At 49.2% G+C, this 22044-nt stretch overlaps 1 protein-coding gene across 1 annotated transcript in view; it reads left to right on the forward strand.

Moving 5' to 3' along the window:
* The window catches only part of LOC122375458 (DNA-directed RNA polymerase III subunit RPC1-like), a 37771-nt gene extending 16169 nt beyond the window's left edge, over window positions 1–21602 (forward strand). Inside the window, 21 exon segments of the mRNA XM_043354861.1 lie at window positions 321–417; window positions 4185–4362; window positions 4774–4846; window positions 4849–4910; window positions 5414–5525; window positions 7345–7430; window positions 7772–7896; window positions 8309–8420; window positions 8784–8900; window positions 9388–9468; window positions 9778–9913; window positions 10508–10652; window positions 11017–11121; window positions 11505–11704; window positions 12064–12177; window positions 12649–12806; window positions 13327–13435; window positions 13832–14430; window positions 15250–15876; window positions 16297–16440; window positions 21207–21602. Of these exon segments, the coding sequence (XP_043210796.1) occupies window positions 321–417; window positions 4185–4362; window positions 4774–4846; window positions 4849–4910; window positions 5414–5525; window positions 7345–7430; window positions 7772–7896; window positions 8309–8420; window positions 8784–8900; window positions 9388–9468; window positions 9778–9913; window positions 10508–10652; window positions 11017–11121; window positions 11505–11704; window positions 12064–12177; window positions 12649–12806; window positions 13327–13435; window positions 13832–14430; window positions 15250–15876; window positions 16297–16440; window positions 21207–21275 (3449 nt within the window). The 3' untranslated portion in view covers window positions 21276–21602.
* The last annotated feature ends 442 nt before the right edge of the window (window positions 21603–22044 follow it).

Below are 22044 nucleotides of genomic sequence, written 5' to 3' on the forward strand. Positions count from 1 at the left end.
TATATCCTCCCTTTTCTGACCCATTACACTCTATCTCCAGGCACCCTGAGTCGTCCCACGGAGCTGCTGTTATATTGTGTGATATACCCCGCCTTATATATCCCTTTTCTGACCCATTACGCTGTATTTCCAGGCACGCTGAGCCGTCCCATAGTACTGCTTTCATGTGTGATTTACCCCGTCTTATATCCTCCCTTTTCTGACCCAGTACGCTGTATTCCCAGGCACTCAGAGCCGTCCCACGGAGCTGCTGCGACTGTCATATTGTGTGATATACCCCGTCTTATAACTCCCCTACTGACCCATTTCTCTATTTCCAGGCACTCTGAGCCGTCCCACGGAGCTGCTGCTCACTCGGATTCCTGTGCCACCTCTCTGTATCCGGCCGTCCGTCGTATCTGACCTCAAGGCCGGCACGTGAGTAGTGACGGAACGATAACTTAGAGGGTGGGTCGTGGGTAGCGCTGGAACGATAACTTAGAGGGTATGACTTGGATAGCGCCGGAACGCTAACATGTAGAGTCGTGAGTATTGGTGGAACGCTACCTTTCAGATGAGCGAGGAGGTGGAAGCTATCAGTTTCTTCTTAAAGGAGTTATTTAAATAGTTATGGGGAAGTGCGATGGCCAATGTGTCAGTCAAACTTGCTTGCTCGACATTGGAGAGGTGCCAGGCTTATAACAATATTGATTGTGTTCTTGGTGATTGACAATAGTGATGACTAGGGTGACCCGCGTGCTCCGCAACGCGAAAAGGGATATTTTCGATCGGCGGGTGTTCGGTTGTTCTTGTGTCGGTTGCGTTATCTATCCATTTCGGTCGATTGCTTTTTGACGGCTGAACGTTTTGGTTTGTGGAAAAAATATCCACCGCATCGAGGTGCCCGTGTCTGATAAGCATGCTTTCCACTTCAGAATCTGTCAAATGTGCTTTATCGTAAGTGGTTAAGCGTTCTGAGGAATATCATCATGAGAAGTATGCGCATCTGGCTGACCTTATCCTCACTTCTGTATGGAAATATGAAATTGCCAAAATAAATTACTGTATTAAAAGTCGAGATATTTCGAGCACAGCTCTTCGTCGGTCGATTGTAATTATTTACACACATAACAGGCACACAATGTCGAATTCGTCTCAAGTTCTTCAGTAATGTCGCAGTAAGAAATTTAAATACACAGATCCCGTGCAAATTGATCACCCTAGTTCCTACCTTAAAAATATATCTACACATAATTCCCCAGTTAAACTAGCAGTACATATATAGGTATCTTTCAAGAACCAATTCACACACATTTATATACATTATTTTGGAAGAAGCTGCCATGATGTAGTGTTATCGTTAATTTTGGGCCTGGCGTCTCGGATGAAGATGGATTCAGCGATTCTTCTATCCGCTTCGTCTTTGCATACACGCAGGATTTTGGCCGTCACCGAGATGTCGCGTCGATCCATCTCAGGGTGCTTATGCAGCGCATGCTCTCCTAGGGGAGTGTCCTCTTCTCTGTTAATGCCGTTCCTCCGATGCTCGTTGTAGCGGAGTCTAACTGGCCTGCTCGTTTCTCCGATGTAGGTGTCGCCGCAGTGACTGCAGGTAAGTTCATATACCACGTTTTTGGTCGTGCACTTGGACTGTAGCCCCGCCTGGCATGAATGACAGCACCTTCGTCCCGAGGGGCAGGGGGCTGGGTTCAGTCGTGTCTTGACCAGTCGTTTCTTCAGGGTGTTGTTGGTGGTCCATGCTATCTCCACTGGTAATCCAGAGTTGATTGCAACCTTCTTCACCTGAGCAGCCACCTTGTCATTAACGAAGGGCAGTCGGATATATGTGCCTTGCTTCTTCTTGTTCTGTTGTCGCTGATCTGGCCGTTCCCGTCGTTCTCTTCCTCTGTCTCTGCTTCTCTCCTCATGTTTCTTCATTTCCCTCCAACTGTACTCCTTGATCATCTTCATCGGATATCCATTACTGACAAACAGATGACGTATCTTCTCGAGCCCTCTTTTTCTTGCCGCTGTGTCTGAGCCAAGACGGATCGCCCTAGTGATCTGTGATGTGAGCACAGCCTTCTTTGTAGACCTGGCATGTGCCGAGTCATACGGCAGAATGATCGGTGCCGCCATGGGCTTGAAATACAGCTCAATTTTGTATTGTATTTGAGCTGTATTTCAAGCCCATGGCGGCACCGATCATTCTGCCGTATGACTCGGCACATGCCAGGTCTACAAAGAAGGCTGTGCTCACATCACAGATCACTAGGGCGATCCGTCTTGGCTCAGACACAGCGGCAAGAAAAAGAGGGCTCGAGAAGATACGTCATCTGTTTGTCAGTAATGGATATCCGATGAAGATGATCAAGGAGTACAGTTGGAGGGAAATGAAGAAACATGAGGAGAGAAGCAGAGACAGAGGAAGAGAACGACGGGAACGGCCAGATCAGCGACAACAGAACAAGAAGAAGCAAGGCACATATATCCGACTGCCCTTCGTTAATGACAAGGTGGCTGCTCAGGTGAAGAAGGTTGCAATCAACTCTGGATTACCAGTGGAGATAGCATGGACCACCAACAACACCCTGAAGAAACGACTGGTCAAGACACGACTGAACCCAGCCCCCTGCCCCTCGGGACGAAGGTGCTGTCATTCATGCCAGGCGGGGCTACAGTCCAAGTGCACGACCAAAAACGTGGTATATGAACTTACCTGCAGTCACTGCGGCGACACCTACATCGGAGAAACGAGCAGGCCAGTTAGACTCCGCTACAACGAGCATCGGAGGAACGGCATTAACAGAGAAGAGGACACTCCCCTAGGAGAGCATGCGCTGCATAAGCACCCTGAGATGGATCGACGCGACATCTCGGTGACGGCCAAAATCCTGCGTGTATGCAAAGACGAAGCGGATAGAAGAATCGCTGAATCCATCTTCATCCGAGACGCCAGGCCCAAAATTAACGATAACACTACATCATGGCAGCTTCTTCCAAAATAATGTATATAAATGTGTGTGAATTGGTTCTTGAAAGATACCTATATATGTACTGCTAGTTTAACTGGGGAATTATGTGTAGATATATTTTTAAGGTAGGAACTAGGGTGATCAATTTGCACGGGATCTGTGTATTTAAATTTCTTACTGCGACATTACTGAAGAACTTGAGACGAATTCGACATTGTGTGCCTGTTATGTGTGTAAATAATTACAATCGACCGACGAAGAGCTGTGCTCGAAATATCTCGACTTTTAATACAGTAATTTATTTTGGCAATTTCATATTTCCATACAGAAGTGAGGATAAGGTCAGCCAGATGCGCATACTTCTCAAAATGTGCTTTATAATTGAGGTGCGTAGTTTTAAGACAAATGAAAGGCGTAGATAATTTTCGCTAAAAATCGTTTTGCAGAGGTTTGAAACATTTATATTTTTAAGAATAATGTTGCTTGTCATGCAAACGTGATGATTGGATCTTGGAGAGAATTGAATGCTCTTTCCAATGATAGCATTTTCAATTGTCAAACGTATCAGGTTAAGCAGCAAAATCCGTGTAATTATTTAGTGGCACATTTTGGACAAATACCATTTAATTCAGCGATTTTTTCCACATTGTTTTTGATCAATTAGCTTTTCACAATTTTTCCATGAGAGACGGTATATTTTTATTGCTAATAGGCGCTGTTTCAACTCATTCCGTCTGACGATCACCTGAAATTAATATAAATTCCCAAATCCGTCCAAAACGTCCATTTTTCAAAAGAAAGTGTCCTCCCCGGTGCACGTGGCGCGTGCCAACCCCTGCACCGCACACCATTCGATAGCCCGTTCGATTCTCTACACGATGCTGTTTTCCCCGTACCGGTCGGGCCCACGGTTACCGAGATATTGCACCGGGACCGGACCCGTGTCGGGCAAATTTGGTAACCCGCGCTACGTAGCACCATGTCGCGACCTTCGTAATAGACAGAAACTACGCCCTCCTCAAATAGTAATATAGATGTGGATGAAAGCAATGTTAGACGAAATACATCGAAGATGATCGATTAACGTGGCATTTCTATTAAATTTCCGGAATGCAATTTTCTTTACTCCCTCATCGGTTATCAGGAAAACTATGTGATACGCCTCCAATTTACAGAAATCACCACTATCCCCTTTCACTTTCCACCATCCCCCTCTCTTCCTCTCTACAGAAACGAGGACGATCTGACTATGAAGCTCACTGAGATTGTGTTCCTGAACGACGTTATCAGCAAACACCGCGAGTCAGGGGCTCGCGTTCAGATGATCCAGGAGGACTGGGACTTTCTGCAGCTGCAGTGTGCGCTCTACATCAACGGAGAGATGTCCGGCATCCCGCTCAACATGCAGGTAAACATGGTGAAGGCGCTAGAAATGTCGGAAGGTGTTATTGAAGAAGATGATGTGGAAGGTGCTAGTAAAAGTTAAAGCTAGACGTGGAAGGCTGGTGAAAAAGCTAGTTAACAATACCATCGTCCAGCTAAACATGTTGGTAAATAATGTGATTCTGATAAGCATGCTAGGCTACAATTTTATCCGCTAGTGTAATTGAGCATTGTCATTTCGCTTATCAAGGTAGTGGTTATGTTCATCGACCTGCAACTACAGTCAGCATGTAATTGAATTAAAGTTGTCGTTTTTAAAGTGTAGGCAGACAAAAGACATGCCGGCCGTTGCATTCAACATTGATGTAGGCTAGGCTAGGTCTGCATGATTTATCTCAACTGTCTGTGACTATAACTGTCCCCTACTCTCCCCCAGCCGAAGAAGCCCACCCGCGGCCTGGTACAGCGACTGAAAGGAAAACAGGGCCGGTTTCGGGGCAACCTCAGCGGAAACGGGTCGACTTCAGCAGTCGAACTGTCATCTCGCCCGACCCCAACCTAAGGATACATCAGGTAATTTACAAATAAACAATGGACTATCAAGTACACAATATGTAATGGGCGAGCCTGTCCTCAATAACCAGGTAATATGGTGATTACCGATAACCAGGTAATCACCAGGTAGAGCTGACTGCCTGGCCTCGTGGTGAAGATGCTAATCACCAGGTAGCGCAATTATAGGCAATGTGACGAGTGACGACCGCAGTTTCAGCATTCTGTTATTTTAGGTTTCTAAATAATGGGAAGACCTTAAGTTAAGAATGTCGGGTTTAATACATGCTTCTTGTGTTCGATTCAGTTTGATTTAGCCAATGCGGGGTAGATATGCCTAAAGGGCATGGGCAGTTTTAGCAGCCTGTTCTGCCATTCTGCAATGCTAAGTCTTCTTGACAGTCAGGCGTGAATCAGAGCTAACAGCTTTGGCAAACAGACCACTGCAGTACTAAAGTTCTGTCACTACCCTGTAGTTCACTGACGTTTATCTGGCCAGTCACCACCAACCTCCCTTTTCTCAGGTGGGAGTACCTGAACACGTGGCCAAGGTGCTCACCTACCCAGAGAAAGTTACCGAACACAACCTGCAGCTGCTCAGATCTCTGGTGGTCAATGGAGCGGACACGCACCCCGGTGAGGGGGGGGGAGAAAGGGGGAAAACAGGTGGGAAGACGGCGAAAAGGAAGGATGGGCGGTGACGGAAAAGAACGGGGAAAGAATGGCGGGACTGGGAAGAACCGTCCGGGGACAGAACAACTGAACGGGGAAAGAATGACAACGGGGAAAGACGGTGAGAACTGAGAAGGAATGGTGTACGGTGACGCAAAAGAACGGAGAAAGAATGACAGGACGGGGAAGAACGGGGGAAAGGAGTGCTGTACGGTGACGAAACAGCTGAACGGGTAAAGAACGGGACGGGAGAAACGGTGTAAAGACGGTGAGAAGGAGTGGTGTGCGGTGGACGGAAAGGTTGGCTCTGGTGGAAGAGAAGAGTGGATGAATAGGGAGGTCGGTGGGTGCGGATTGGATGGTGTGTTGTGTGTATTGATTGGGTTTTGTATTGTACTGTGTATTGATTGGATGGTGTGTTTCGTTTATTGATGTATTGTGTACAGCTGTGGCGGCGGACGGTGGGTTGGCTGGGGGTCCTGGATTTCCACGCCCTGCTGGGGGGGGGGTGTTTGAACACCCCCCCCCCCCCTTGTAACTCGTCTCCTGGGCCACGTAGCGATACGCGGAAGGCGGCGTTCGAAAGAGCGTCAAAAATAATGACGAAATCACTTCGGTCAATTTTTTGGTCAGGTCAAAGGTCAGGTCACCAGAGGTCATTGAAGGCAAAATTTCGCCGATTTCCAGGTCGAATGTCGAAAATTTCCAAGAAGCCAACGCATAACTCGGGAACCAATAGAGCTACAGCGCCGTGGAAAAGCGCATTCGATAGCCCTATTAACGCCCTTTCTGAGTAATTCTCTCAGATTTGACCTAACGTCAACGGTTTTGCCTGCAGGGGGCAAAAACTGCAAAAATAGCCGATTTTTTCGGAAACAGTTTTTCTGCAATAACTTTTGACCCAAGCCCTGTACGAGCTTACTTTTACCGGCATCGTGTTCCTCTCGTCAAGACGCATCGAATGAACTATAATTTGACCTTGAAAGGTCAACTTGAAAATTTGACCTCAGGTCAAGGTCATGACCTGACCGGAAAGGGTCATGTTGCATATCAGTCGATCCGTATCGTCGAGCTGAACACATCTAAGGCGTTTTCATCGCTCTAGCATGCCCCTATCAAAAGTTATTTGCGAAAAACTGTTAGATACCATTCGTGACCTAAGATGACCTCAGGGCATACACAAGGGTCACGGACACCATTTTCATGTTCAGTGTGTCTAATCCACTTGTAATTCGGTGTTTGGGAGTGTTTATAATGTCTTTCGTCCAAAAGAGGCGCATTTCAATTTTATCCCATTGACTTATAATGGGGAGGTCGCAAAATTGACCTGACCTTAGGTCATCGATATCAAAATTCTGAGATATACATTTTGTACATGCTATTGCTCTTAGCAATCGCTGAAAGTTTCAAAGCGATCGGTCATTCGGTGTAGCTATGACAGACATTGAAACTTTTTATGAGGTGAGGTCACTTCAAGTGACCTGGTGACCTGACCTTAAATGACCTAGGTCTGAAATTTTCACAACATGTGTAGAATTGATGTATGATAAGGTGTACCAAAAACGGCGGCGCTCCGCGCCGCCGTTTTTGAGATATTCGCAAAAAACCACAAGGGGGGTGTTCAAACACCCCCCCCAGCAGGGCGCGGGTTAAAAAGACGGTGGATGAAGGAATGCTTGAAGAAAAAACTTCTGTCTTTAATTGTTGGGTTTGCAAGTTCCAACTACTTTCACTTCTGAAGTCGACCTTACACTGTACTTACGCAGCTTTATTAACATTACAGGCGCCAACTTCGTGGAACAGCGCGGAACGGGTCTGAAGAAGTTTCTTAAGTTCGGCAACCGGCAGAAAATCGCACAGGAGCTGAGGGTGAGTTCGGTATCCCACGCTTCTGTGGGAAGGCCTCAGGCTGGCTAGATTTCTAGGTCTATGGGTAGATGGCAACTGTTCACCACGGGTGTTTTTATTGTCATTTCATAATCAAATATAAACGTATGAAGCCGTGATGCTTGATTGAGGCGATGGAAACGAAACGAAAGGCAACAACGCATTTATTTGTAATAACGAGTGAATATCTTAACCATCCCGCACTCTTGCTTGACTCGCTGATGTAGCAAGGCATTGATGCACGATTATGACGGCGTCACAATTCTAAGTCCGTCACAAGTATGATCGCCATTCTACTTACCCCTCCGTCCCCTCACCCGCAGCCGGGTGACACGGTGGAGCGCCACCTGCTGGATGGAGATGTGGTACTCTTCAACCGACAGCCGTCCCTGCACAAGCTGTCCATCATGAGCCACCAGGCCAAGGTCCTCCAGCACCGCACCTTCAGGTACGGGAATAAGACCTCGTCTATTGATGGCCTAACTTATAGGTCGAGGTGATTCAGCTTCGTACCTTCAGGTAAAGGGGATAAGGCATAACCTTTTGGGGAGCTTACTTTCAGGTCAAGGTTCCCCAGCATTGCACTTTCAGTTACAGAAACGGGAACGGGGTTTGAACCTTGTGGGACTGTGCCGAATTGACCTTAGCTAACCATCCCATTTGCTTGTTTATTTGGGCTTTAGGGCGTGCCGACTACGAAGGCCATTTTACGCCCATAGCTAACCATCTCAGTTTGAACATCATCCCATGTCAACATGCTCTAAATTGTTGTAACAACAAGTTACTGCAGTCATAACCTTGCCCAATATGTGCCAGATTCCAAGCCGTCCCATGTGAACCATCCTCTACTGCCTTTACAGGTTCAACGAGTGCGTCTGTGCGCCTTACAACGCTGACTTTGACGGAGACGAAATGAACCTGCACCTACCGCAGACGGAGGAAGCCAAGGCCGAGGCCACCGTCCTCATGGGGGTAGGTCAGAGGTCACGTGGTATGGGCACACACTGCGCTGATGGGGGTAGGTCAGAGGTCACGTGGTATGGGCACACACTGTCCTGATGGGCTAGGAAGGGTGTCACGTGGTTGGGGAAGACGACGTGCTGAATTGCTGATGGGGGTAGATTGTGTCACGTGGTATGATGGGCAAACGCAGTGCTCATGGGGCTATGTTGGTCACGTGGTCATGCCTTGACATGATACTATATTATGCTCACACAACCCGCATTTCTTCCATGATTGCTAACGCCGTGTGTCTGAACTTCCTGTCTCAGTGCCCCCCCCCCCCCCTCCCCCAGCAGTATACTCACTTTGTCTCGCTATGTTTCCCGTCTTCAGGTGAAGAACAACCTGGTGACGCCCCGTAACGGAGAGCTGATGATCGGGGCCACGCAGGACTTCCTCACAGGGGCCTACCTGATCACTCAGAAGGACCAGTTCTTTGACCGGGCCAAGGTAACTAAGAGAGTTGGACTTTTTCGACCGAGCGAAATCAACTGACCAATCACACAGAAGGACGAGTTATACTGGGTTGAAGTAATTGACAGCGTTATCTGATCACATTGGGATAGCCATCAACAGGAAACTTTTATCGACTTTATTTAGAATTGTTAATATTGTGCACCGATGTAACCCTTGTTCCGTCTATCGTCTCTTACGACTGTCTCTCGTCTTCTACGGACTACGACCACCGTCTGTCTGTTTACGCTCGTCTCTTACGACCGCCTGTTCTTGTCTTACGATCTTCTAGTTTCCACTCTTACGACCGTCTCTTGTCTCTTACACCCGTCTCTCCTACGACGACGCCCGTGTATTACGCCCGCCTCCCGTGTCTTACGCCCGTCTACCGTGTCTTACGCCCGTCTACCGTGTCTTACGCCCGTCTACCGTGTCTTACGCCCGTCTACCGTGTCTTACGCCCGTCTACCGTGTCTCTTCACAGGCTTGCCAGCTGCTCTCGTCTATTCTGGCTGGGAAAGACAAGAACACCTGGTTCGACCTGCCCACGCCGGCCATACTCAAGGTAAATACGAGGGCACCGAATTATTCTCGCCTTGGGTTCAGGTCTCAGGGTTACACCAGATACAGTAAAACCTAGTGTATTCAGAATATGAAGTAAACGATGGAATTTCTTTTAATGACTCGAATTACTATAATTGAAAAGTAATCTTTTGTAAACTAAATTGTCCACCATGAAAATTTTCCGTACCATGCCTTCATAAACATTGGATGATTTAATTAACAAAGTGAATTGAAATGTGTCTCTTGCCCACTGACCTATACGTTCATGCAATCCATATTTCAACATTCTCTTTCCCCTCGCTGCCGGCAGCCAGTTCAGCTGTGGACAGGCAAACAGCTGTTTGGTCTGCTGATGCGCCCTAACAAGAGCTGCCCGGTCAAGGCCAACCTGAGGACCAAGGGAAAGGCCTACACGACTGGCGACGAACTCTGCATCAATGACTCGTGTGAGCTGTTGATGTTGATGATGATTTTTATTATTATTATTATTTTTTATAAATTAAGTCTGAATGGTTGAATGGGTGCATTTGAGGAATCAGAGCCCGCACTAAGCATAGCTTGTTGTGCTGACCCTGACCCCACCACCCGATGATGATGATGATGATGATGATGATGATGATGATGATGATGATGATGATGATGATGATGATGATGATGATGATGATGATGATGATGATGATGATGATGATGATGATGATGATGATGATGATGATGATGATGATGATGATGATGATGATGATGATGATGATCTTGAAGATGTTGGCGACGACATTGGTGGTGACTATGTGGTTGGTGAGTGAGTGAGTCAGTGAGTGAGTGAGTGAGTGAGTGAGTGAGTGAGTGAGTGAGTGAATGAGTGAGTGAGAGTGTAGTGATAGAAGCTGCGTTCTTGAGTGCTTACTGGGCGAGGGAGATGGTACGATTAATAAGATGTGCTGTGCTATTTGTTGTGTGATAGCATGGCGTTATTGAGGACTAGCCGGTCTTTACCTAACATGTGACCTTACCTGACCTTTGACGTTTGATCTCGAATTCTCCAGATATCGTGATCTGGAACTCCGAGCACCTGGCAGGAGCGCTGGACAAATCAGTGCTGGGCAGTGGATCCAAGAGTAACATCTTCTACGTGCTGTACCGTGACTATGGCTCCGAGGTGGCTGCCGACTGCATGTGGCGGGTGGCCAGGTGAGAAAAATGGGCAGTCAGAGGTGAGAATCGGGTGATACTGATATGGCACTGGGGAGGTGTAAGATATTGAGTAAGAATATGCTGACTAAGAAACGCTCTGTGAGGTGAGGTCTGATGATAAGATGAGAAAGTCTCCGAAATTATTATCGGGTTTGAAGCATATCGACCAGTTCGAAGTTCATTAAAATAACCGGAGGAACACCGTAATTATAAACCAAGCTGCCGGTAGTAGGCGGAACGGTGCTAGCGACGTACTTTCTATTGTGAGGTTAAGATTGAAGACTGCTCCGATGAAAAACATGGTGTTGAAGCCTGCCACATTCACAGCTTTTCATGTTTACATATTGTGTCCCTGTTTCAGGATCACCTCCTACTTTCTGATGAACCGCGGCTTCAGCATCGGTATCGGTGACGTCACGCCCGGCGCCGGTCTGCTCAAGGAGAAACACCGCCTGCTCAACGAGGGGTGAGCGGTGACGTCACCTTGACGTCATATGGACGTACTGTACGGACGGGAATCGGGGAATTGGTAGTGTTGTGATAAGAAATATGTTGTTATGTAAATTGAGTGATATGGAGGTGACTCTTAGGCAATGATGGATTTTTTTTTTGAAGTTTTCGATTAGGTGGATTTTGGGTTGATTGTTTTGTACCTAGGTTCTGTATTCTTCTTTTTTTAATTGCACGTAATTCACACCTTACCTGACCCTTATCTCTCTCTCTCTCTCTCTCTCTCTCTCTCTCTCTCTCTCTCTCTCTCTCTCTCTCTCTCTCTCTCTCTCTCTCTCTCTCTCTCTCTCTCTCTCTCTCTCTCTCTCTCTCTCTGTCCCCCTCTCCCTCCCCCCACAGCTACTCCAAGTGTGACGACTACATCCGTCAACTGGAGGGCGGCAGACTGCAGCGACAGCCGGGCTGTACTGAAGAGGAGACTCTGGAGGCCGTCATCCTAAAGGAACTTTCCGACATCCGTGATCGAGCCGGAAAGGCCTGTCTCAGGGAGCTGCACAAGTCGAACGCGCCCCTCATCATGGCACTCTCTGGCTCGAAAGGTGCGGACGGGAAGGATTATATTAGCGGGGGGTTTCAGTTAGATTTGGGTAGATTTGGGGTTTGAAATGTTGGGAATCATGATCAGAGTGAGTGGTGGCGTGTTTTGATTACAGGTTCGTGAACAAAATCTGGAATTTGTATAGCAACCATGGTTTTGTTCTTTTTTAGGTTCTAACCAAAATGTTGACTCCGCCGACCAGTGACTTTTGAATCACGATTACTGATACTGAATCACGATTGCTGATATACTTAAACGCTTGGTGTCGCTAACACTGGCTCGTTTTCAGACTAGTCTGTTATCCGTTACCTACCTACTGAACTAAGACCTCTGAAATGGGTGCTGCTCGTTTTTTTTCAGGCTCGTTCATCAACATCTCTCAGATGATCGCCTGTGTGGGACAGCAGGCCATCAGCGGCAAACGGGTGCCCAACGGCTTCGAGGACCGCGCCCTGCCCCACTTCGACCGCCACTGTGAGTTTACACTTCGACGGGTGCCATGGGTGTAAAGTTACAATTTAACTGGTACTGTGTTTGTTAACTTACACTTCGACCGGCACTTTGAGCGCAAGTTTACGCTTCTAGGAGTACTGTGAGTGTTAATTTACACTTCGACTGGTACTTTGGTAACAGTTGCTCTTGGACGGGCACTGAGACAGATTTAATGTTAAAACAACACCTCGAGACATGCTGAGTGTTAGTCTATGACCGTGTTGCTGACCCCGTCATGCTTGGCTTAGTATTTTATGTCATTAAAGTATGTGCTTAGATTTAAAGATTAGTGGGTCAATAAACTCTTACGTTACTAGGGGTTAAACACTTCAATTATTGTGCACAGGCTGTGATGTGCTTGAAACTTGAATCTACGCATTGAATTCACGTCGCCCTTCAAACCAAACACGCAATTACCATTAAGCTGGTTTGGACCTATCTTAACTCCCTCAGCCAAGACGCCGGACGCCAAGGGTTTCGTGAGCAACAGTTTCTACTCCGGTCTGACGCCAACCGAGTTTATGTTCCACACCATGGGTGGCCGAGAGGGTCTGGTAGACACGGCCGTCAAAACAGCAGAGACCGGCTACATGCAGCGGCGACTGGTCAAGGTTAGTGGTCAGCTATTGGTCAGCTATTGTGGTCAGTGGTCAGTCAGTTTGGTCAGTTAGGGTAACCGTTAAGGGGAGGGTTTAAGAGGTCAGTGGGTCAGAAGTGGTCAATGACAGGGGAGAGGCCCGGGTCAGATGTATAGTTGACCTTGTGTCAGCGTGACCTTTGGGGGAGTCATTGGTCAGTCAGAGAGCGGGGGTCAGTAATTACAGGTCATTGGTCAACTATCGATGGCTAGTAGTAGTGGCGAATGGTCACTGGTCAGAGGCCGCCATCGGGTTATACTCAGTGGTCGGAATTCGTCAGTGGGCATTGGTCGGGAGTGATTTTCACCGTTCAGTGATCTTTTGGCTGCTGGAGCCTGGAGGACCTCTGCCTCCCAGTATGAAGCTATGTCTCTCCCGTTCCCCAGTGTCTGGAGGACCTGTGCTCCCAGTATGACGTCATATCTCTTCCGTTCCCCAGTGTCTGGAGAATCCCTGCCTCCCAGTATGACGTCATATCTCTCCCGTTCCCCAGTGTCTGGAGGACCTGTGCTCGCAGTATGACGTCAGCGTACGTGATTCGGTTGGTAACATGATTCAGTTCTGCTATGGCGGGGACGGCCTGGATCCCGCCTGCATGGAGGGTGAGTTCACTGCGCCTGAAATATGAAATCGGTCGCTAATTTCATCATCCCAAATGTGTTATAGATTATAAGAATTCAGAAGGTGACAGGCATAAAGATATAAATCACAAACATCAATTTAATATGATTATAAAATTCGCTGTTATAATTAGTTATTACCGGCAGCTCACTTCATGAAACGGGTCAACTGCAGTATTTGATAAATAAATTTGCTGGTTCGTGGTATTTGCGTGATATCCATGCGTAATTTATTTTCCCGCAAAATGAATCCTTCCCTAAACTGAGTTGGTCTTGACCCAGGGGTACTATCGCCACCTGGATTCTGAGTATCTGATTCTTAATTTGTAATGAATTTCTCACGGTACCCCCCCCCCCCCCCCCACCTCTCCATTTCAGGCAAGGACAAGCCGGTGGACTTTGAGCGTATCCTGAACCACGTGCGGGCAAAGTCTCCTTGCGCCGACGAGGAGCCTCTGGACGCCGACAGTCTCCTCGAAGCAGTCGCTGAGATCATCCAGATGCCCGAGTACGCCGCCTGCCAGCCCACCTTCATCGAGGAGCTGAAAACGTTCGTGTCTGCCCAGGCGCGGCTGGTGGCTCAGACCCGCCGTGCGTTCCCCCTGGAGGCGGAAGGCTTGCCGGAGGGGGGAGGTGTCCGCGCGAGACTGAATCGCATCACAGTCTCACAGCTGGTGGAGCTGTGTGAAATCTGTCGCGATAAGTACCTCCGCGCGCGCATCGAACCTGGCACAGCAGTCGGCGCGCTGGCAGCTCAGAGTATCGGAGAACCCGGTACTCAGATGACCCTCAAGACGTTCCACTTCGCCGGTGTGGCTTCGATGAACATCACGCTTGGAGTGCCGAGGATCAAGGAGATCATCAACGCGTCGAAGAACATCAGCACGCCGATAGTGACTGCTCAGCTGGTGGATGACACGGACCCTGAGTTCGCGCGTCGGGTGAAGGGGAGGATCGAGAAGACCATGCTGGGACAGGTGGGTTCGGTGGGATAAAGGGGAGAGTTAGTTTGACGGGGAATGGGGATACGGGAGGGAATAATTGTGATAACAGATCAGTTGGTTAATGGGAGTGTCATTGACAGGGGATGAATGGGCACCGGGGATGCATCCGTTTGTAATATGCAAACGGATCACAATGCTGATTGAATAGTAAAACCCGTTCCTGATACGCATTGACTTGCTTATTCTTAATAGCTTATTGCAGCATCCCAAACTGCTGATTTAGTTGGGAAACGACATCCAAATGAAAACAATTCTCCACTCTCACATCCATTTTTTTCACCTTCAATTCTCCATTTTTCCCTCTGACACCCAAGCAAAGATACATTTTTGGGACACTGGCTCATTGCAACTTGAACACGAAAAGGCATGCTTGAGTTGCGGCAGATTGCGCTAGATAGGGAATCATTATTTGTCGACGAAGTTATTATATATTTGCTGTTCGATTGAAATATTTTGTGGTTTTATAACAAACTTGCCACTAGTTATTTTACAGTCTTTTCCACTGTTCTGTGCACCTTTTCATTGCTATTGAAAAATTGTTCGGGAAAATATTTGACATTGTTAACTTTCGCCACTCAGTATGCGACTCTCGTGGATGTCCGCTGACCGCCCTCTCCTCTCCCCTGACCTGACCCCGCTGACCCCTCTCCCCCCTCAGTGCCCTGACCCCGCTGACCCCTCTCTCCCCTTCTGACCCCTCTCCCCTTCTGACCCCTCTCTCCCCTTCTGACCTGACCCCGCTGACCCCTCTCTCCCCCTGTGACCTGACCCCTCTCTCCCCCTTCTGACCAGGTGTCCGAGTACATCGAGGAGGTCTACCTGCCGGATGACACCTTCCTGCTCATCAAACTGGACACAGAGCGGATCCGACTGCTCAAACTCGAGGTGGACGCCGAGTCCATCCGGTACAGCATCTGCACCGCCCGCCTGCCTACCCGCCCTGCTTCGGTGACTGTGGAGAGTGATACAATCATCACAGTGCGCGCTGGCGCGGGAAAATCATCGTCATCCCTCTACTACCAGATTCAGAGTCTGAAGGAGCATCTCCCGGGTGTGGTCATCAAAGGTCTCCCGTCTGTCGCCCGAGCGATTATAGCCATTGATGACAGTAAAGGAGCTCCCCGCTACAAGCTGTTCGTCGAGGGAAACAACCTCCGTGAAGTCATGGCAACGTATGGTGTGAAAGGTACCGCGACAAGTTCCAACAACACTCACGAGGTGTTCACGACGCTGGGTGTGGAGGCGGCGAGGTCTACCATCATCCACGAGATCCAGTATACGATGGAATCACACGGCATGTCCATAGACCGGCGGCACGTGATGTTGCTGGCCGATCTGATGTGCTCGAGGGGTGAGGTGCTCGGCATCACCCGCTACGGCCTGGCCAAGATGAAGGAGAGCGTGCTCATGCTGGCCTCGGTGAGTAGGAGGGTTGGAGCGGGGAAGGGGGTAGGGCCGTGTTAGCTACCATGAAGGCGAAAGGGTTTGCTGTTGTCTAAATTTTAGAGTGGAGAGGGATGTCCACTGTCTTGCCTAATACGGGAAAGGGATGTTGCGGGGATATGAAGCGTTAATCAGGTGTGAAACCGGTATTAAACATCAAATTTCAAGCATACTTGAGAATTGAGGGAAATAATTCTTCCACACACATCCGTTCCTGAATCTTGCTTTATTGACTGGCATTATTCTACCAGTGATGTCAATCATAAACGGTTTTAAGGTATTCGTAAAACTGTTGAGCATCACGTTATATGTTTTAACAAATGTTTCCCCCTCCTCTCAAAATAAGCGCTCGACAAACGCATTCCTCCACTCACTCCAATGTCTAATCGTCCCCAGTTCGAGAAGACCTCGGACCATTTGTTCGACGCCGCCTACTACGGCCAAAAAGACGTCATCACGGGCGTATCCGAGTGTATCATCATGGGTATGCCCACGTCACTGGGTACCGGTCTGTTCAAACTGCTGCACAAAGCCAGTCAGGTGAGACGGTAGTGTGCGTTTGTTTGTGTTTGTTTTTGTTTGTTTTGCTTTTTTGGGTTAGGCCCTTTCGGTCTGACAAGATCTTTGTGTTTGTTTTTGTTTGTTTTGCTTTGTTGGGTTAGGCCCTTTCGGTCTGACAAGATATTTGTGTTTGTTTTTGTTTGTTTTGCTTTATTGCGTCAGGCCGTTTCGGTCTGACAAGACCATTTCAGAGCCGGGAGGATGATAGGAATTAGGGGGGAGACATTGGTCTGGGCAGGCACCCTGGTGAGTCACCGGGGCTGAGCCCGTCCAGAGGACGGGCCGAGCAGCCCCCAAGTAGGGAGCAGCCCGCATGAGATATAGAGGTCTTCATGGCTCCGAGTGGAAGATAAGGATATTTTTCCCAAGCGGGTTACTGAAAAACCGAGCGACGAAGGAGCGAGGTTTTTCTGTAACACGCGAGGAAAAGAGATCCGGTCTTCCACGAGTGAGCCATGAAGAATCCTATATCTTTCTATGTTGAGGTTTATTCTTAATTAATTAAATATTATATTTAAATGTATTCATCTATGTACCTAAAAATAGATTAAAATTAGTTTGTTTTTATTTCATAAGTTTCATACACGAACAATCATTAAAATGGTTCAGTTATTGACCCATCATCACTTGAACTATTGATTTTTGGCTATGAACCCTCGAGACCTTATCTTTGCATCTCAGATGAGTGCGAGATAGAAATTGGATGATTGGATAGTCTGGTTTGGGTTAGATGTGTTTGACAGTGCTCCGTGATTTGGTGTATTTTACCTAAAATAGGATGTGTCATGCGGTAAAAATATGTACCGTATGTTCGTAATTTAACGTAGATCATTCAGATACTTTCTGCTAATTAAAACTGTGAGCGGTTGGATAGTTATAAGCAGTTAAAAAATGTAATATTTTGCGCCCAAACGTAATAATTTAGCCTGCCTGAACTTTTCACGTGTTCTCGATTTTTAACGGTTATTCTCGTGCGTATCATCAAAGCGTATTATCAGTTAATTTCAATGCACTGCCACTTGCCACTTCGGCAGAAACAAGTGAAGATAAATACATGCAAACAGATCGGCCTCCACCTAGAGATGATCACGAATGATCCTTTTCATGGACTGTCCGGGAAATACGCCAAAGACACAGCGTTCACAACTCAAAGGAAAGCATGGCCTGCGCCTTCTCAGAAGCCGATGTCAGCGGGCCTCCAAGCTCGGGCTCTCAGTCTGCGGGCAGCTGTGGTGGCTGTACCAGCCTATCAGCCAGGAAGGCGGCCATCCTCTGTTCGGCATGTGGCACGCGATGGCACACTGCGTGCGCAGGCCTGAAGGTCAAAGAAGCGCAGACACTGCCGGTCTGGCACTGCCGGAACTGTCGCTCAGACCATGTCAACCTCGGATTGCAGCTCTCACAGCATACCATTACACAAGGTACACGACCGTCACCGTCCCCCGATGGCTCTACGCCTACAGAACTACATTCAAGACTGGCAAAACTGCGTGATTCTTGTCCTGTCGTGAAGCGGATTCCCAAGGCAGCTCGTGCCTCTGTCGCAGATGCCCTATCCTCCATCATAGACACAGCTCTCTCAGAATCCAGCCTTGAAACATGGTCGCGATTTCTGTCTTTCGCTTTTGTGGTTCTTCGAGCACCCAACAAGGGCAGACGGTCTTCCATCGTCAGCGCTATCAAGCAGCAAATCAATGACATCAACGCTAACCACCAGTCGTGTCCTCCACCTGCACGGCTGACATCTATGACGTCAACTCAGCCTGGTCGCGAGACCGGTGATGATTTGGTTGCTCGCAGAGTCCATGGGAAATGCGCAGATAAAGACATCAAAGGCGCTCTCCGCATCCTTACGTCTACCGAAGAGTTCACTCAGGCTTCTCCCGAGGTCTTGAGTGTTCTGCAACAGAAACATCCACCAGTGCCCGCTGACGAGGTCCTCCCTCCTGCACCCAACACGTCGGACTTGCCTATCCTCACCGTCACCGAGGAGCAGGTTCAGGCTGCCATCAGGACCATGCCACCGGGATCTGCAGCCGGTCTGGACGGAATACGACCCATGCACCTAAAGCAGCTCACCTCGGCAGAAGCCACCGAGCCAGGAAGACGGCTCCTAAAATCCATCACGAATCTTATCAACAATCCCTCAGAGGTGCTGTACCGGATCATGCCCGGGACAGCTTCTTCGGAGCCACACTCTGCGCCCTAAGGAAGAAGGATGGAGGGCTGAGACCCATAGCTATCGGTAGTGTCTACCGCCGACTAGCTAGTCGCATGGCAGCCCATCACATGGCCAGCATCATCGGCCCAGAGCTGAGACCAGTTCAGCTGGGTGTTGGCACACCCCTCGGCTGCGAGGCGGCTGTCCACGCCACTCGTGAGGTGCTCACTTCTGATGTGTCAGTCCCGACAGCGGTTATCAAAGTGGACATATCCAATGCCTTCAACACGGTCAGAAGAGACCAGATGCTGAATGCGGTACGAACTCGTTGCCCAGAGGTATACCCGCTTGCCTATCAAGCCTACAGCGCTCCATCGCCGCTCCACTTCGGAGATCACGTCATCATGTCCAGCTGTGGAGTCCAACAGGGTGATCCACTGGGTCCAGCCTTCTTCGCTCTGGTGGTGGATGGGTGCGCGCGATCCCTGAAGTCTCCATTGAACCTTTGGTACTTGGATGATGCCACAATTGCAGGACCAGTGGAAACAGTGGAGGAAGACCTTAGAACTCTATGTACCGAACTTCCAAAGCTCGGCCTAGAACTAAACAAATCAAAGTGCGAGCTAACCACCATCGGTGGCACTCCAGCCGAAGGCCAGAGCGTCATCAGCACCATCTTGTCAGTCCTCGCCGGCATCAAAACCACCCCCTCCTGAACAGCTCACACTGCTCGGCTCACCGCTACACGAGGCTGGGCTTGGCGACTCTGTCAGATCAGCCCACACGACTATCAAATTGCTGTGCAGTCGACTCCGCCTCCTCGATCGGCACACAGCTCTGTTCTTCTTATCGAAGTACGTAGCTGCCCCGCGAGTGCAATATCTCCTACGTTCATCGCCAGCCTATCGGGAGCCTGCAGAGCTATCCCGAATCGACAGCACAGTTCGTCTCACGCTCCAGGAAGTTGGTAACGTGGCACTGACAGACGAGGCTTGGGAGCAGGCTGCACTGCCCCAGAGGCATGGCGGGCTCGGCGTGCGCTCCGTGCACGCTCTCGCTCTGCCCTGCTTCTTGTCGTCTCTCACCGCAGCAGCACCGCTGGTCTTATGTATCTGCCCTTCAACCTTCACGGGCCCTGAGCCAGCGGCACTGCAACCAGCCACGGAGCAGTTCATGGCTGCAACTGGCATCGAGACTGTTCCAGAACGCCCGGCGGCCAGTCTCCAAAAGACCTGGGACGACATCGCGTCAACTGTCACCGCTAACCGCCTGATCGCCGGAGCCAATCAGAAACATCGCGCTCGTCTCGGTGCTGCTTGTATGCCGCATACTGCAGCCTGGCTGCAAGCACCTCCAATCCCCAGCCTGGGACTGTACATTGATGACGAGACCATTCGTATAGCGGTAGCCCTCCGACTAGGCCTGCCCATCTGTGAGCCCCACCAATGCAAGCTATGTGGATGCTCTGTGGACAGGCTGGGACACCACGGCCTATCATGCAAGAAGAGCGCCGGTCGCTTCCCACGGCACGCAGCCCTAAATGACGTCATTAAACGAGCACTGGCAAGCGCTGGCGTACCATCGGTCTTAGAACCTGTGGGGCTAGACAGAGGAGATGGAAGGCGCCCCGACGGACTGACAACGTTCCCCTTCAGTGCCGGTCGAAGCCTCACATGGGACGCCACATGCGTTGACACGTTCGCTGAGTCACACGTGGTGAAGTGTGCAGTGGATCCCGGCGCAGCTGCAGCCGCCGCCGAGAACCTGAAGCGCATGCGCTACGCCAGTCTTGCAGACCGCTACATCTTCACTCCAGTAGCAGTGGAGACTACCGGCGTAGTCGGAGAAGCAGGGTCAAAGCTGCTCCGGGATATCGGCGGTCGGATTTCTGCGGCGACTAAGGACCCCAGAGAAGTGTCCTGGCTTCTACAAAGAGTCTCGATAGCAATCATCCGGGGAAACTCCGCCGCTATCCTCGCCACAGCCCCTCCTGAAGCTGGTCCCCATCACGTTGGGTGTGTCGCAGGACGCGCGTCTGGCCCGGCAGAAGAGTCGGACTCAGCCGTAGACGCAGAAGTAGCTCCACCAGCTTCTTCATCAAAATCCAGCGTATTTGGCCAGCTCATCGAGAATGGGAGAAAGCTAGCCCCAAGCGACTTCGAGGTTCCATGGGGCGAAATATTTGGTGCAAAACCAAAGCACTAACGGCATATGAGTGGTAGTGTCTAGTGTGTCATCGAAATGTTCCCTGTGGTAATGTGAAATACAATTGTTTGTGATAGATAGAAATATCCCTGCACTGTAGACCCAATGGCAAATAAACCTCAACTAGAAAGATAAAGATGCCTGTTCAGCCCGGAACGAGGGCTGCGGCGTGGAGGAGAACGATTTGAATGTCCTGAAGCTGGAAACGACGGACGGGTGCAGTGTACGCTGACGACCGGAAACTAAAGAATTAAAGTAAACAGTAAAAATCAGTGGAGGAGCTAACAGTAAAAAGTTCACCAGGCGTCAGAGGAATTGACGCTAGAAATAACGATTTACCCCGTTAATTATTGACATAATGCCCCCCCCCCCCCGGCAGCCGACCGAACCACCGCAGAGGAAGCTACTGTTCGCCTCGCCAGAGCTGCACGTGCCGGGCTTCAGGTAGCACAGCGCCACCTACGGAGAGGAACGGACACTGGAAGTTCACATTCTGGCCACTATGTGACCGTGGCGCTGGTGTCGTGACGTACTGGATGGATCCCAGGGAGTGTGATTTTTGTTTTCACTTTTCAGAGTGTGTGCGAGATGTGCTGGTCGCTGATGTGAGATACTTTTTGTGAGCGGTTTTTCAGCTTCTGTGCTGCCATCTGTTGTGGGCTTGGACAAGCTTTGGCCTCTAGTGGAAGCGGGTTGAGAGCATTACCAGCACAGGTCAGCGTGGAATAGAATGTCTGAGGTTGTTATCAAAGGTTTGAATATATTTGAATCGGTATGCTGCGTTTGGTTTCGTCCCGCTTACCGTGGTGACCGTTAAGTTATTTTGTTTAGTGTGACGTAGGTTGCATGCGGTCAATTAGACATGCTTTATGCTGTTAACGTAATTGATGTGAACCTTTCAAATAATAATTATCCTTTAACGGCCTATTGACGTCAACTGCGAGACTGCAGGAAGCCTTTCAGGACAGGCGGTATTGACCGAGCTGCCTGCTGTGGTTTCCAATTGTATCCAACTGGTAAAAGGCCAACCAATTTATCAAATTGTGCACCTCTCCGAACAAAGAACTCCTGGTAGGTTTTTTAGAGTGGGTGTGCGGTGCGGGGGGCTATTAAAGCATCCAAGAGCGCAGCATCCAAGATACGTTACAACCAAAACCGCAGCATCCAGTGATCAAAACCTCCAAATAACATCCAAAATCAAAATCGGCCCTTTTGGG

This window comes from Amphibalanus amphitrite, unplaced genomic scaffold (assembly GCF_019059575.1).
Source record: "Amphibalanus amphitrite isolate SeventyFive unplaced genomic scaffold, NRLGWU_Aamphi_draft 001845F_arrow, whole genome shotgun sequence".
In the NCBI taxonomy this organism is placed as follows: domain Eukaryota; kingdom Metazoa; phylum Arthropoda; class Thecostraca; order Balanomorpha; family Balanidae; genus Amphibalanus; species Amphibalanus amphitrite.